The sequence below is a fragment of the Emys orbicularis genome, chromosome 4 (assembly GCF_028017835.1).
Source record: "Emys orbicularis isolate rEmyOrb1 chromosome 4, rEmyOrb1.hap1, whole genome shotgun sequence".
Lineage (NCBI taxonomy): Eukaryota > Metazoa > Chordata > Testudines > Emydidae > Emys > Emys orbicularis.
Genome location: NC_088686.1, coordinates 97,316,120 through 97,331,967, shown reverse-complemented (window position 1 = coordinate 97,331,967; position 15,848 = coordinate 97,316,120). Strand labels below are relative to the sequence as shown.

The following is a 15,848-nucleotide window of genomic DNA, read 5'->3' as shown; positions in this document are numbered from 1 at the left end:
GTTCTTAAAGAAAGAAGATAGTGGAAGGATCTGCTACACAGCAGGGTGACAGAGGTAAAGCCTATAGGTAACAAAAACAAGTCATTATGAAACAAAATGTTCACAGTAGAAACTGGTTCATCTAAGATTTGAAATCTTTCTGTCTGCCTGTGTAGCAGCATGGTCATGTTTAGTAGGTTATTTCCTTGAAAAGAGGTTTTTATTCTCTGGTACATGGTGTGTTAGTAAATGGGTATTTAGTATTTCATGGAGAAGGGGATTCTCATCTATCCAGAATGCTGTAACATGGGGTTTCATGTCTTGTGCAGATAAATTAATTATTTTACTTTATAGTTTAATATGTTTCCCCCCTTTTCCTGAGGCCATATGCTACTCCTGAGGAAATATGAATTTGAGGATAGCACTGTATGTGGGGAGTGTGTGTGGGGGGCAATGAACAATCATTCCCTCTTCAAAACATGTCACTGGTCTGTGAACATTTAAAAAAGTCTTTTTAAAACAAACTTCAGAGGCTACTGAGAGCATTAGTTCGACCTGTTAAACTCAAACCTAAAAATAGAGATGATAGCAACCCCTTCTCCTCCATCCTAACAGTCAGAAATCAGACTAACTTGCCCGATAGATGTACAAAAAGCAAATCAAACTTGCTTTCATGTTCATCTAAGGCTGATCCACTTAATTACATCTTCCATTAAACAACCCGCTGCTGGTGCCTGTAAGGCAATCCCTTCTGCTTCTCTCTGGCTGGAAAAAGCAGCGTGACACAAGAGATTCAGTTTTATGCTCAGAGGGACTAAGATTAGAAGAACAGTCATTTGAATATCAGATTGTTCTCTGTTTAGAGGCAGTGCTCACCATAGATTTCTTCTGTGTGCTGTGGAGGTGCTTTAAGCTACCATATGCATATCCAGCCCTGCTAACCTAATGCATATGATGCTATTAGAAAACAATCTTATAGTCTGGGATCGTACTGCACTCTGGAAGGAGAAGAATTGAAGCTACTGTGCTTCAGTGGAATTGTAAGTCTTCAGCCTTGTTTGAGAATAGCAAGTAGACACATTGATGATGTGGTCTCCGGGTGGATAAAAATCAGTGATTTTTAAAAAATCAGATTTTTTTTATTTAAATCCGATTTTTTGGATAAAATGTTTTTTGAGAAAAAAACTATCTAAAGATAGTTTTAATTAAGATACATTATAGCTGAAAGATATCTTATCATGGAATAGGGATTATAAATTCTAATTCTATGGTATGAGACAATATATTCATGTAATGTTTAAGAAAAGTTTTGTAAATGAGTTCCAATAGTTCATGGATTAGGGACCCAATCTTATGGGGCTCCAGGGGCTTCTGTATAGATTATTTAGGTTAATCTTTCTATCTATCCAATGGGACTCATAGACTCATAGACTTTAAGGTCAGAAGGGACCAATATGGTCATCTAGTCTGACCTCCCGCATGATGCAGGCCACAAAAGCTGACCCACCCACAACAGAATCTTCCAGCCTGCGACTCCTGCCCTATGCTGCGGAGGAAGGCGAAAAACCTCCTCAATGCTCAGTCTAGAAGATAATATCAGAGATGCTTAGTTTTGCACTTCTCAAACTGTGGATTTGTGTCTCCACAGATAACATGCTTGTTAACAGCAAAAATGTTTTAAAATAAATAAATTAAATAAATAATATATAGAGGTGAGAAATAATAGACCTCAACCCTATTGTCCCTCTGCAAATTTGTGTACACAGAGTCAATCCCTTACCTCTCTCTAAAAGTGCACAATTTCAAAAAGTTCAATGAATAGAAGATTGTTGGAATAGATCTGGACAAAGAGGAAGTCTGGAGATAAATGTGAGAAGGGAGGGACAGGCAGTAGAAACAAAAGTGAAACTGTTTGAGCAGCATATTCCAGAAGTCTTGAAGTCTTTCTGAGTGCAGCCTTCATTGATTTGAGATCTACTATACCAGTCTCTCACTAGAAGGGAAAACCTATAATGGCAGCAGGCTGTAAAAGAGACCCAGTTCGGGAATAAGAACCATTCAAGAAATATATGTTTGCTGATGATGTTTTAAAGAAAGTCACACCAGAGAACTGGTGGAAGTCACTTAAGCACTTGGATTCAGAGACTGTTGAAGTGATAATCTCACTTTTAACAGCAGTAGCTTCTTCTGTTGGTATAGAAAGAATATTTTCTTCCTTTGGACTAATTAATTCCAAATTGAGAAATCGTTTGGGACCTGAAAAAGCAGGAAAGCTTGTTTTTCTTTTCCAGATTATGAACAAACAGGAAAATGAAGGTGAAGACGATTGAGTTAGCTACAGAAGCCAATATTTTAAGTTCCTCATGTTGACCTGGCTGACATAGTCGATTTAATTTTTTTTTTTTAAATATTTCATTTAATTATTTTAGTTAAAAACAATTTTAACAAAAACAAACCTGATTTTAAAAAACTTGAATGTTTAACTAAATTCAAAAATATATATGCTTGTTTTGTTAAAATATTATGTTTGCTGTTGAAGAAAAAAATCCAGAATACATAATGTTGTTGTTTTAGTTAAATAAAACAATTTAAATGTCTGTCTGGTGATGTTCTCCTCCTAATACAGCATGGCAAGAAAATCCTCCAAATATTAATGATTAACCTGTTGAATTGGATATAGTTCACCTCCCAATGACTTCATAAATATCTGTTTCAGTTACATTTGGTAAATGAAATAACCAAACACTCATTCATTTTCTGATATAGCTATAAAACTAATCTGAAAAGTTTTCAAAATAAGTCACTTTAAAAATGTATAGTGTGTACCTTCTAAAAATGAAACCTACATCTATCTCTGAGTTGTGAAGAATATGTATTAAAGTTATAGCAACCAACAAGAATGCACTTTTATGTAGAAATCCATGATTAAATCTAGTCTTTGGCTAGGTCTACACTACAGCGGGGGGGTCGACCTAAGATACGCATCTTCAGCTACGTGAATAGCGTAGCTGAAGTGGCGTATTTTAGGTCGACTTACCTGGCTGTGAGGACGGCGGCAAGTCGACCGCTGCCGTGCCGCCGTCGACTCCGCTACCGCCTCTTGCCGCGGTGGATTTCCGGAGTCGACGGTAGAGCCATCAGGGATCGATTTTATCGCGTCTTCACTAGACGCGGTAAGTCGATCCCCGATAGACTGATTGCTACCCGCCGATCCGGTGACTAGTGATTTAAATGGTTTAAATCAATTGATTTAAATCAAATCCACCCTGCATGGTCTAATGGATGAATCGAATGGCTTTGTTTGTGGAGAAGCTGACTTATTTCATGTATAATATGCAAATTTCACTTGAAATAGACCATTTTGTTAGGTATTCAGTAAAGTCTGATTTGATGCACTATGTTACAGTAATGTATCAAATTGGATTAGAATATAATAAAATAGGGAATAATGTAAGATAATGGGACGTGGGATGCCTGGCTATATAATGTAAGGAGATGCATCAGGAACTGAAGTAGATGCACTTTTGCTCAGATGCAATACCAGAACTGTGGGTAACTTGGCAGGTCTGGTTGTATAATGCTTACTTCTGCTCTTTTGCTGGATTCTTTGATGATTTACACACTGTGAAAGTCCACTGATTTCAGTGGGGTTACACTGGGCGTAAATCATCGTGGCATTTGGTCCCTTTTAAGTTTGATGTTTGAAAAACCAAGAAACTCAAAGTTCAACTGCTGCCAATGTTGATGCAATTCCTGCTCACAACCATTAATCAACTCAGGTTTTTCGTAACTCAGCCCAGTTTTGCTTCAAAGGTTCCTGAACTTTGTCTTGTGTTCAGGTTTGTGATGAATCAGTTGAGTTTTGTACCGCAATGTTGAGTTCCCAATGGGATTTGAGATTTTGCTGCCAGTCTATCTGGCAGCTAGGAGACGCAGATAAAAGAGTGAATTCAGATTTGCTTGAACTCAGTACAAGTTCTTGAATTATGCTGGGTTAGTTTGTCAATATTTAATGTGCTAAGTCTAACCTTTTGAATTTTTGGAAATGTTAATTGGAGAAACAAGTACTATAGAACATCATTTATCTGAACCTGTTATCTGGAAACCAACAGTACCTGAAATTGGGTTATGTTTCCTGCTGTGCATCATTTACATTGAAAAGCCCCTGTTTATCAGAATGAATTCCATGTCCTTTGTTCTGTTTGGATCAATGTATTCTACTGTACTCTCAAATGCACCTTGACTAAAACTCTAAGGACTATAGAAGGACCCATACCTCATCACCCATGCAGAACATGTGTAACAAAAGAGTTTTAAAAATTTGAACTCAAACACAATAGAAATATTGGGGGGGGTGTGCACATTTCCTTCACGTAAATTTGCACATGCCTGTGGGGGAGGCAAAAGCAAGAGTAGGACCTAGAGGGGATGGAATGGGCCTGGGAGCAAGTAGGAACCCCCAGGACCCTCCTTCCCAGCCTGGAGCCAGCTGCTTACCTCCAACCTTTCTGGCCAAACCTCATTCCCTCTCCTATTCCTCCACCCCACCATTTGGATGGAGCTTCTGTCCCACTCCATCTCTCCCCACTGTCCCCCCCGCCAGGGTATCCAATGCCGACAATGAACTTCACAGATAAGAGAGTTTAAAATAATGACAGCCAGTGTGAATACAAACATTTCCAAAACAAAATCAAGACAATAATGAATTTAGTCCTTTTAGCTCTATGGCCAACAACATGGCACATTAGCAGGTTATAGACTAGAAAGATTAAAGCGCTGACTCAGGAAAGCATCCCTGTTTAGAACAGCATTTAGCACATGCTTAATTTTAACTATGTGCATAAGTCCCATGGAAGTCAAAAGGAATTTTAAGTAAGGGTGCTGGGACAATTTGTACAGTGGGGGCTCCTGAGAGCCATTGAACCAAACAGTAAACCCCTATATGATGGAAACAGTCAACCTGTGAAACTCTTTGCCAGAGGATGTTGTGAAGGCCAAGACTATAACACAGTTCAAAAAAGAACTAGATAAATTCATGGAGGATAGGTCCATCAATGGCTATTAGCCAGGATGGGCAGGGATGGTGCCCCTAGCCTCTGTTTGCCAGAAGCTGGGAATGAGCAACAGGGAATGGATCACTTGATGATTACCTGCTCTGTTCATTCCCTCTGGGGCATTGGCCACTGTCGGAAGACAGGATACTGGGCTAGATTGACCTTTGGTTTGACTCAGTATGACCGTCCTTATGTTCTTAAACCACTTCAAGCCAGGGGATACAGCAGCACTTTAGTTCCAGCACCTATGACTTTAAGTACACTCTTTTTAAATACAGTTTCCTTCAGAAAACGCCCCTAGCAGCGCAGCACTACACAAATGTAGTACCTGTGACCTGCCTCCTGGAATGTAAACTGAGACGGTCCTTGTATGGATTTGAGTTTTCATATCCTGCATGACATCTTCAAACTTTCCTCTCATTTTAGGCTGTGGCTACTAACTGCTGGTGCTAGGTTTGAACTCAAATATTCCCCTTGTTTGTAGGTGCAAGGTCAGCTGACTTTGTCAGAATGACTTACTATGGGAGGTTGACAGAAGCCATGCAAAAGTCTTCAATTTCCAAACTGAGGCCAATAGCATCCTAGAATATATGTGGAAAATAATGCAAACCACAGAAAAGTAGAGCGAGAAAAGAAAATATAACATTCCCTGGGGTAAGTGAGGGATAGAGAATAGATTTTTGTGGCTTTCCTCCCCTGCAAACAAGATAATGATTAACCTTCAGTAATTCCTACATAAAGGACATTTCTAATGCTGTCCAGTAAAGGTAAAATGAAGACGTTCCGTGGATTGTGATCAAATGTTGAGAGAAAGAGAAAAAAAAATCATTTTCTCCATAAATCTACCATGGAGAACTTTTATCGCCAGTTAAAAAAAGGTAGAGGTTATAAACTATTAAATTACCACATAAAATCTCAAAATGAAAAGGTGTCATACTCACATTGGTGACATACTCAATATCCCTCCAAATATTACTTTCCCTGGGAAAGTCTGCCAAATCTAAAAAATTATCCACTATCACTTGGCCAATCAAGTCATGCCTGGAGAATCTGTCAAAGTCATACACAGAGAAGTGGAGTTTCCTTGTGGTCAGATCATTGTACGGAACGGGAAATAAAAAAACTTCATCAAACACTGGGTTTAGGGTCTTTCTATGCACTTTAGTCTGTTGTTTTGTTTTTCTATCCGGAAGCAAATAGATCTTCACATAAGGGTCTGAAGTTCCAGAAAAGTCCTTTGCTGGCAGGTTGACAGCTTTGTGAATCTTCACTATCAACTGCTCTAAATCACAATCATATTTCAGAATGAAGTTGAGTTTCCCACAGGCCTTGCTGTTATTCCTCCGGCCATCATCGGTATCCACTGATCTTTGCTTATACAACTCTGGCTTAATGCGTCCAATCCCCGTCAGCTGCTCCTGTTTTTGAAGCTGCTGGATGTTGAAGTCAGGGTTCGAGAGATTGAGCTGTCTTCGGATTGAATTGTGCCTTAAGGGAAAAATGACAGAAACTAAACTGATTACACTGTTAGGTGCTGTGTGATTCTGGTCTGTATAAAGGACCTATTATTTATTTTCATTTTGCTTTCCTTAGCCATGATTTTGGGTTGTATGGTGCCACGGGGTTTGATTTTTACTTCTATACACCTATAGAGCACAATATCCCTTTTAATGAGTAGAAGGATACTTATATTAGCCAAAAGTTACTATAGTTCTCTTCATCATTGGAATCATGGTGTTTGCAGAATTTTCAGTTCCTATACCTCAAGCTGGCAATAAGTACTCTCCAAAATTGGTTGAAACACATAATAACATCCCCTGTTAGATAAAACTCACAAGAATGCTGCAAAATCATTGACTCCCAAGAAAAGCTTAGAAGTGTATAGTATTCAATCTAACTGCATATGTAGCCCATAAAGGAAATGGACCAAATTCATGGCTGGTGCAAATCCACAGAGGTCAGTGGACTTAAGTACACCAGGTATGAATGTGTCCCAATAAGTGTAATAATTATAATAAATATTAATACTTAACACTTGCCATCTTCAAGGGGCTTTGTAAATACAGAGACAAATCCCATTAAATATAAGGGTGTAACACCTATGTAACTGAGAGCAGAGTTGGTCCCATAAGCTAAGTAATAGCTTACGTTGAATTTGCAGATATCTTGTCTATAGCGACGGGAGGAGATATTTCCCAACATCTGTATTTACTGATGGAACCTACTACTTGGTTCACAAACTGGTTATTCTAATTTAAATGATTTTGCTGCCTGTTCCTATCAAGCTGGTTTGCCTCTCATAACGCCTAGCTGATATAATAAGTGCTGTAATACTTAGAATGAAAGGCTGCTTTAGTTTCACTGCTCCTAGGAGAGAAAGTTACTTTTAGTTTCAGTCCAGTGAGATTTATTATCTAGACTTGGTTATTGTGATTGAAATTTCCACTCCACAAGAAGATTGCAGAAATCAAATTTGTAGTTCTTGTATGGCAGTGGGATGTGAAAGCTGGATTAGGTAAAACCTTAATCCTATACAAGTTGGATTTTACATTTTTCCCCAATTAATAAACAGCAATCATGCAACATATTGTAGAAACAAAATGAGGTGAACATAAAAAGGAAAACCTGGGAAAATCTTAGCATAGGATTAGTCAAAAACTATTTATGTTGAATATAATCAGCATTTTTTCTGTGCTGTTATCATTTCCTGAAAGTGTGTGCATTAAAACAAAAGCATTGTCTCTTATAATCCATCTATTTCTTCTCCCTTACTGCACAATAAAAGCATAATTATGTTGTTGTGCATTAGTAATTTCCATGACAAGATATTATGCCACAAATAAGGAATTATACAATTTAACCCCTAGCATTCTCGACAGATCATCGAGATGCTGTAATGCTACTGGTGTGTGGGTTAGTATATTATCTACATTGTATAGGTGATGAAGGACACACAGCAAAGGCCATAACTGACCAAAGACTAGAATCCTGGTTCTCAGTTTTGTGCTTGCTAGACTCCACTGCCTCACATACAATATCTTACACAGCTTGCATATGTGGGCTCCCAGGTCACAGCTGTTCAAACAAAAAAAAGGCATACTGTACTAGGGGATCAAATTGCATGCATGAATCTAAATGAGTATTTATTCTTTTCTTGTACCCCACACAGAGTTTATTTCCAAAATTGACTTAAGTGCGACAATGTTTCACCAATGGCAAACAAACAAACAAACAAAAAAAGTGATGATGATGATAATAGTAACGTTAATCCCTCAATTTCCTCTTTTTACCTTTTCCTGGAGGATGTTGCCTCCTGCCCCTCCCCAGCCCTAAACTGTCTTTTATCGAGCACCAACAAGAGGCACTGGTTTGGGTGAGTAAATTTCATTGCCTTCCTTTTTTTGTGTGTCTCTGATATTTCCCCTTCTACCCATCCTCTCCATTATTTGCCACTGATTTACCCCTCTCTCACTCCCTTTTGCTGTTCCTTTGCTCCTGCTTTATAACACTCCTCCATTTTACTGCTGTCCCAGAGACACTTTGGGATTAGACACTCCGCAGTGCTACAGCCATGTGCTTCCCTGCTGTACTCTCTGTGCAATACTGTTGACTTCTGTGGTGTTGTATGGCCTGTTAACCAGTATAGATGTGGTCCTCTGATAGTGAATGTGAGGGCCCTTTTCACATCTAACATCTAATGCTAGTGGTATTGTTAGTGAACCACAGAGCATGGGGCAAACTTTTACAGGGGTTTGAAAACAGAACAACATTAGCTCCATACCATAGCTCTCCGACTACAATTCCAATCTGAAATCAACCTTGCATGTGGCTCTGTGTGACAGTTATGGTAATGCCCTCTCCACAGACTCCTAGAAAAGACTCCGAAGGAGCCTCCCTTACACTGATCTACAGCCAGTGGAAAAAAGATTACAAAGTATGTCCATGTAGATGGAGCCTTTGCTCTATAGTAGGTGTGGTGTTTGTTGGGCTTTCTGTTCTTCTAGGCCAAGTCTTCTCACACCTAAACCTGGGTCTGTCAACAATTATTCTACTTTAACCGCTGTTACAGCACCTTATCTTAAAGTACACCCTGCAGGCAACAGCCCTTGCCAAACCCACTCCAGTCAGATGGCCGACGAGTTATTGAGGAGCAATGGGGAGACACTTCTCCAGGTCCAGTACACCCGCATTAGCTCAGAAATCCACTAATTGGCTGTTCACGTGCTGATCCTTTTTCTGGCTGCATGCAGCCTAATCCTATTATCACCTGCCCCTACGCACTCTCACATTCTCCCCTTCCCCCCTTTCCTGTTCCCTTATATGCTGGCACTCTGGTTCCTCTGCCTCCATCTAATCTTGCTCAGTCAGTTTTCCCCCACAGTCAAGGCTGTGGCTAAAACTTATCACCTTTAATCCTATTTCTAACTCTCACAAGTGTTTCATTAGCCTGCCCTATTTTTCTCTTTTGATGGTTGTTGAAATCTTTGCAGAGCCCTCAGCATTGATGATAAGTTCAAATGAACGCGATTTACAAGATTCAGTGTAGGCTGTTCTTTTGTTCTACAGGGCACTAACCTTCCTCGCTATTTTGTTCAGCTTATAAGGGGGAGACACAGATGATGCAGTAGTTGTTCATGTTGGAAAAAAATGGATTGCCACTGTGGCTACTATGGAAGCACCTTCCTAATATTAAAGCCATCCATCATCCATCACACCCCAACACACAAATGATTTTATATAACCATTAAAGTAAAAGAATGAGGCATGTAAAATATACATCTGCAGTCAGGCTCTATGTTAGCTAATAAAGTGTAACTCTCTTGGTCTCATCTCCATTCATAATGATTATCATTAGAAAGAAATTACAGCTACTGACCGAGCAGAAGAGGTTGGTTCTGTGATTTGGCGATGCATTCGGACATTGTGCACACAATTCTCCTTGGTCCCTGCCTGAGCATCTAATGGAATATCAGGGGAGGTGTGGCTAATCTTTAGGGAGGACTCCGGGTAGGAAGTGGGCTGCCCCAGGTAATCCTCACTGTATTCATGGTCATTGGTCTCTGTGTCTGTATAGTTCAGCGATTCCTGCTTGTTGTCTTTGCTCCCAGAGGGCAGGCCACGTTCTCGCCAAGGGATCCAGCAAAGCTTCCAGGACACAAACAGAGACACACCAAAGAGAGCAAGTCCACAGGCTGTGACAACTAAGGACAGCAAGCTTACTGAGATATCTGCAAAGAAGAAAAATACAGAGACATGTCACATTTTCCCTCCTGTTCAGATATGGCTCTGTGCAGCTCCAAAGGGGCACACATTATAGAACTAATCTTTCTTTACATATTGCTTTTCTACTGGATTGCAAAAAATAAGCACTGGTAGCTGCAATATTCAGGTCACAGAAACAGAACAAAATGTTTTCCCTCCATTTCCCCCAGAAAAATTAAGTTTCATTAATGTCTTGCTGTAAATAAAATATTAATGAATTATAGTTTTGAAATGTATTGTTAATATTGGACACAGGCTCTGTGACTTCTGGCCTTCACTAATGCTACAAGAGAGCATTAAACACCATTTAAAGTGATTTTCATCAGCCCAAACTGCTCTCCATTCTATCTTGGTAGTAAATGTCATACTTGGGAAAGCTTCTCTGTCTCACTCACAGAAGCTGGTCCAATAAAAGCTATTACCTCACCCACCTTGTCTCTCTAATATCCTGGGACTGGCACAGCTACAACAACATTGCATACTTGGGAACATACATTGCTATGGTCTTCCTTGCATAGACGTAAGGGAAATGTACAATATTTAGACTTTTCAAAGAGTGTCTTCCATTTTATCTACAGATAGAGATTTTTTTAGTGAAATAACACTTAAAAGAGTAAAATGAAAAAAATCCTCTATTGCCTTTCAAAATGTTTTTCTGTCTCAGTTGCCCCTATGGCAGGTGTTGAGCTGTCATGTGCCCTCTTTGCCATGGGAAGCCAGCACTACACAATGAGGTTCAACAGCCTTTGTATGGGTTCATCCTGAGGTAGTGTAGAGGTTATGCTTGAGTTCTTTTCCTGCATAAAGTTGGGGAGGGGGGATGGCTGGTGGAATGAGGAATCAAACTAGAGATGGAAGAGGCGTGTTCAGTCATTTGTTCATCTTCCTGCCAGTGCAGGATTGTTCCCTACAATACACTTTCTGTTGCCTTGTTCAGTTCAGTTTCAAATGCCTCCTGTATTGGGGCTTTCACCACTAGCCTTGCAGTGAATATTACACTGTTTAATATATATATAATTTATAATACCTGTCAAGATATTTTCCCCCAAATTCACCATAAATATTCAGTATTTTAATTCTATTCCTTCTAATTCTAGCCTCTTTCTCTACTTTGCATGTGCACTCTTCAGATGTTTTTACCTGGTAATCTTGTGTCCCCCTGGTCATCATTTCACTATGGTACAGCTACCTGTACAAGGTCAAGTGCCTTAATTTTTGTGCTCTTCTCTGAAACCCTTGCAGTTGGTCTATATCCCTCTGGTCCTCAGGGGATGTGGAGGTGGATTCTTTGCAAACCTTTCACAGATCTTAGCATTATCTTGTCCAATAGGTACTATTTGATGGTTGGAGTTTTGTTTTTTAAATTGGACTTTGGGAAAATTACTGACTGAAACAGCTGTTTTGATAGTGATCGCATTTTCCAAATGAGTTTCATTATGGGTTACACAATATATTATGCCCCAAGCACAATTAGTAGGGACTCCATTTCATTGCATCAAACTACAACACAGCCTTATTACTGCAATTTCCCACACTGTGTAAAAATACTAAATATCACTATAGTCTCACCTCTCCAGCTTACTGCTAGACTAAAGTTTCAAACAGCTGCACGAGGTTTAGTCATACAGCTCCCAATAAGAGTCACTTATGTAACTGTTTGTGTGACAATTCAGGTGAAACAAACCTCAGCCAACCCTAAAGGAGAATACTCTCTGTTTCCCAAGGAGAACGCTATAAGCTGCAGCCACTCCCAAAGGCCAGGCAGGTTAAATCTCTGCTATTGCTGCAAAAGCCAGTCTCACTCAGCCCTAGTCTACACTACAAACTTATGTCAGTATAACTAGCTCGCTCAGGAAAATCCACACCCCCAAGTGATGCAGTTATACTGACCTAACCCCCAGTGTAGACAGGACTATGTCGATGGGAGGGTTTCTCCTGTTCACATAGTGTCAAGGTTTATTCCCCATTCTGAACTTTAGGGTACAGATGTGGGGACCTGCATGAAAGACTCCTCCTAGCTTATTTACCAGCTTAAGTTAACAATTTCGCTGCCACCACCAAATGATTTAAACAAACGTTTAGGGAAGAGTCATTTCGAACTCTGCCTTTCCCCAAATCTCTCCCAAGTCTCTAACCCCCCCCCCGCCTTTCCTGGGCAGATTTGAGACTAATTCCTCCCCCCAAGTCTTTACACCCCTTTCCTGGGTAGACTCGAGAGAATTTCCTCACCAATTCCTGGTGAACACTGATCCAAAACCCTTGGATCTTAAAACAATGAAAAATCAATCAGGTTCTTAAAAGAAGAATTTTAATTAAAGAAAAAAAGGTGAAAGGAATACCTCTGTGAGATTAACATGCAAGATAATCCCCCAGACAACAGATTCAAAACACAGAGGGGGTTTCCCTCTGGGCAAAACTTTAAAGTTACACAGAAACCCAATTTGATTCTCCCTCTATTTTGCAAAAAGAAATCACAAATAGAAATAAAAGTAATTTAGTACATTCCTTCTCTAATTATTACCCTGTAGGAGTGTGATGGTTCCTCTCCTCCGTCAGGCAAAAGCACACACAGAACAGACAAAGGACTGTTTCCCCCCTCCCAACTTTGAAAGTATCTTGTTCCCTTATTGGTCCTTCTGGTCAGGTGTCAGCTAGGTATTGTAAAAGCAGCAAAGAGTCCTGTGGCACCTTATAGACTAACAGACGTATAGGAGCATGAGCTTTCGTGGGTGAATACCCACTTCTTCGGATGCATGTAGTGGAAATTTCCAGAGGCAGGTATAAATATGCAAGCAAGAGTGAGTCAGGCTAGAGATAACAAGGTTAGTTCAATCAGGGAGGATGAGGCCCTCTTCTAGCAGTTGAGGTGTGAACACCAAGGGAGGAGAAACTGCTTTTGTAGTTGGCTAGCCATTCACAGTCTTTGTTTAATCCTGAGCTGATAGTGTCAAATTTGCAGATGAACTGAAGCTCAGCAGTTTCTCTTTGAAGTCTGGTCCTGAAGTTTTTTTGCTGCAGGATGGCTACCTTTAAATCTGCTATTGTGTGTCCAGGGAGGTTGAAGTGTTCTCCTACAGGTTTTTGTATATTGCCATTCCTAATATCTGATTTGTGTCCATTTATCCTTTTCTAAACAACTGTGGGTTTCTTCCTGGACTCAACTCATTTGGCTATTGGCAAACCGAGGATGGGTCGTGCATGTGCTAGTTCCATACTGCTGCCATGTGTTCAGGAAAACCCCACCTTATACTAGGTGTTTTCCCAGCTATTTATTATTCAATGTGTGTTGGGAGGAGAATCCATCAGAAAGCGACACTGCACAGCAGGATAAGGAGATGTGTAAATCTCTTTCACTGTCCTCTTTTTATCTTCTATCTGCTCTCACTCATTCCTTATCATTTTGTTTTGTGTTCTGGGGGATTTTTTTGGGGGTGGAAGTATGGGGATAGTTTCACACTTCCATGAAGTTGCAGTGGGGCTAAATACTATGGCCAAAGCATTGAGTGACCCTAGACAGTAATTTGCAGGTAATCACTGCGGATACTTAACATTTGACTTGCATGGTTTCAAATACCAGGCAGATACAGTTCCTTTAGACAACTAGGGGCACTATAACCCTTGTGATACTGTGAGCAGCTTGAGGGACTGTAGCCCCAATTAATGAGTATTTCAGCTGCATCTTCTGTCTGATTGTAAAAGGGCAAGGCTCCCATGGAGCTGTTCCCATATTACTTACTATTTCATATTGATGTTTCTCCAGTAACTTTTCCTCCATCTCTCCAGCTGTTTCTCCATTTTCCTGAGCCTGTTTAGCTATATTCCCATGTGCTTTGTTCTTCAGCCTGATATCAGTGGCTCACTCTGCTTTTTGATGAGAGTAGAAAGGATCCTCATTGTGTGTATTTGCAAAGGTTACAGCCATGTAAGGCTTGGCTACACTTGCGAGTTACAGTGCATTAAAGGAGCCCCAGGCGCACTAGCTCACTAACCATCCACACTGGCAAGGCACGTAGAGCGCTCTGACTCCACGGCTAGAGCACTCCTGGTACTCCACGTCGGCGAGTGGAATAACATTTGCTGTGCCGCCGCTGGAGCGCCGCAGCGCCAGTGTGAACGAGGTGTTGCATTACTGCGCTCTGATCAGCCACCGGAAACATCCCATAATCCCCTTAAGTCAAGAGGCCACTCTTGTCATTGTTTTGGATACGTCCTTTGAAAGCTCCATTTGACAGCCGGCTGCTTATCTGCTCCGAGACAAAACAACCATTACTGTGGAATGCTGTGTGTGAGAGAGAGAGGCGGGGGTGGGGGAGGGAGGAGGAGGTCTGCTGTTGTCTGAACTTACAAGACAGCATGCTGACATGCTCTCAGCCCCCCAAAAACCCACTCTCTCTCCCCCCACATACACACAACACACTCCCTGTCACACTCCACCCCACCCCACCCCATTTGAAAAACACGTTGCAGCCACTTGCAAGCTGGGATAGTTACCACAATGCACTGCTCTCTGTGGCCGTTGCAAGAGCTGCTAATGTGGCCACGCCAGTGCTCTGGCAGCTGTCAGTGTGGACAGACTACAGCGCTTTCCCCACTCAAAGCGCTCTACAGCTGCAAGTGTAGCCATGCCCGTAGTGCGAGCGAGTACCTGAATTGTGGTGACACTTAGGACCTCAGAGGGTAGTCTTTTCAGTTAGATCAGCTTTCACAGGAATTATTGCAACATGTATGTGACACTACTATTGGAGATGGGCCCAAACTGCAACTGCAAATCAGAGCTCTTCCAAGTACGGTAAACTGGGTTCTGGATTTACATACAAGCCTGGATTTGGTATTAGTGTGGAAGAGCACTGGATTGGATTGTACTTCAGAAGGAACAATCCCTCTACCAGCTCATCAGCATGCAACGATAGTGTGTATATTGCACTGTTCCTTTGGATAGTGGAACCTGGTGCCTATTAGCTGGGGTCCTGCCTCCTTTGCACCCCTTTGGGGTGATCTGCGCTCTTGGAGCTCTAGAAGGGAGAAATCTCCTGAATGGACCGCTATTGTGCCTGAGTTGTGGGTAGTAGAAATGGCAATGATAGGGGAAAAGACTTCTTTCACCCTTCCCTCTCCTGGTGCAACACTGCTAGGACCAAGCAACCTGTGTTATAGAGGAGGTCAGCCTAGATGATCACAATGGCTCCTTCTGGCTGTATAGTCTACACTGCAGAACAACATAGCCCATAGTCCATTTCATCCTTTGGAGTCATACAGGTTATTTACATCTTTATTTTACTACCTCCTCTCTGTGAAAAAGATTGCAAACTAGACACAGCTTTTTAAAGTTGGATCTATTTGTTTGCAGTCTCGGCATCTGCCTAATAATTTTGCATACGGCGTTTCCTGGAGTCATAACAGTAGGGAGCTAGAACTGTGCTATTTCTTCAGCAGGATTTTTCTGCATTTTAGTCTCATGTTTCTCTATTCCTGCTGATTGAAATCTTCTGTAAATCACCAATTTTATTTTTTGGATCTAAGTTTTGGAACTTTAGTTAATTCATTCTAATTTTC

The 15,848-nt window shown here is 40.9% G+C and overlaps 1 protein-coding gene across 1 annotated transcript in view; it reads right to left on the bottom strand.

Moving 5' to 3' along the window:
• Window positions 1-15,848, bottom strand: part of SYT9 (synaptotagmin 9) — a 117,445-nt gene that overhangs the window by 63,172 nt on the left and 38,425 nt on the right. Inside the window, exons 2-3 of the mRNA XM_065403895.1 lie at window positions 9,910-10,261; window positions 5,975-6,521 (exon numbers count right to left, since the gene is read on the bottom strand). Of these exons, the coding sequence (XP_065259967.1) occupies window positions 5,975-6,521; window positions 9,910-10,261 (899 nt within the window). The remainder of the gene's footprint in view (window positions 1-5,974; window positions 6,522-9,909; window positions 10,262-15,848) is intronic.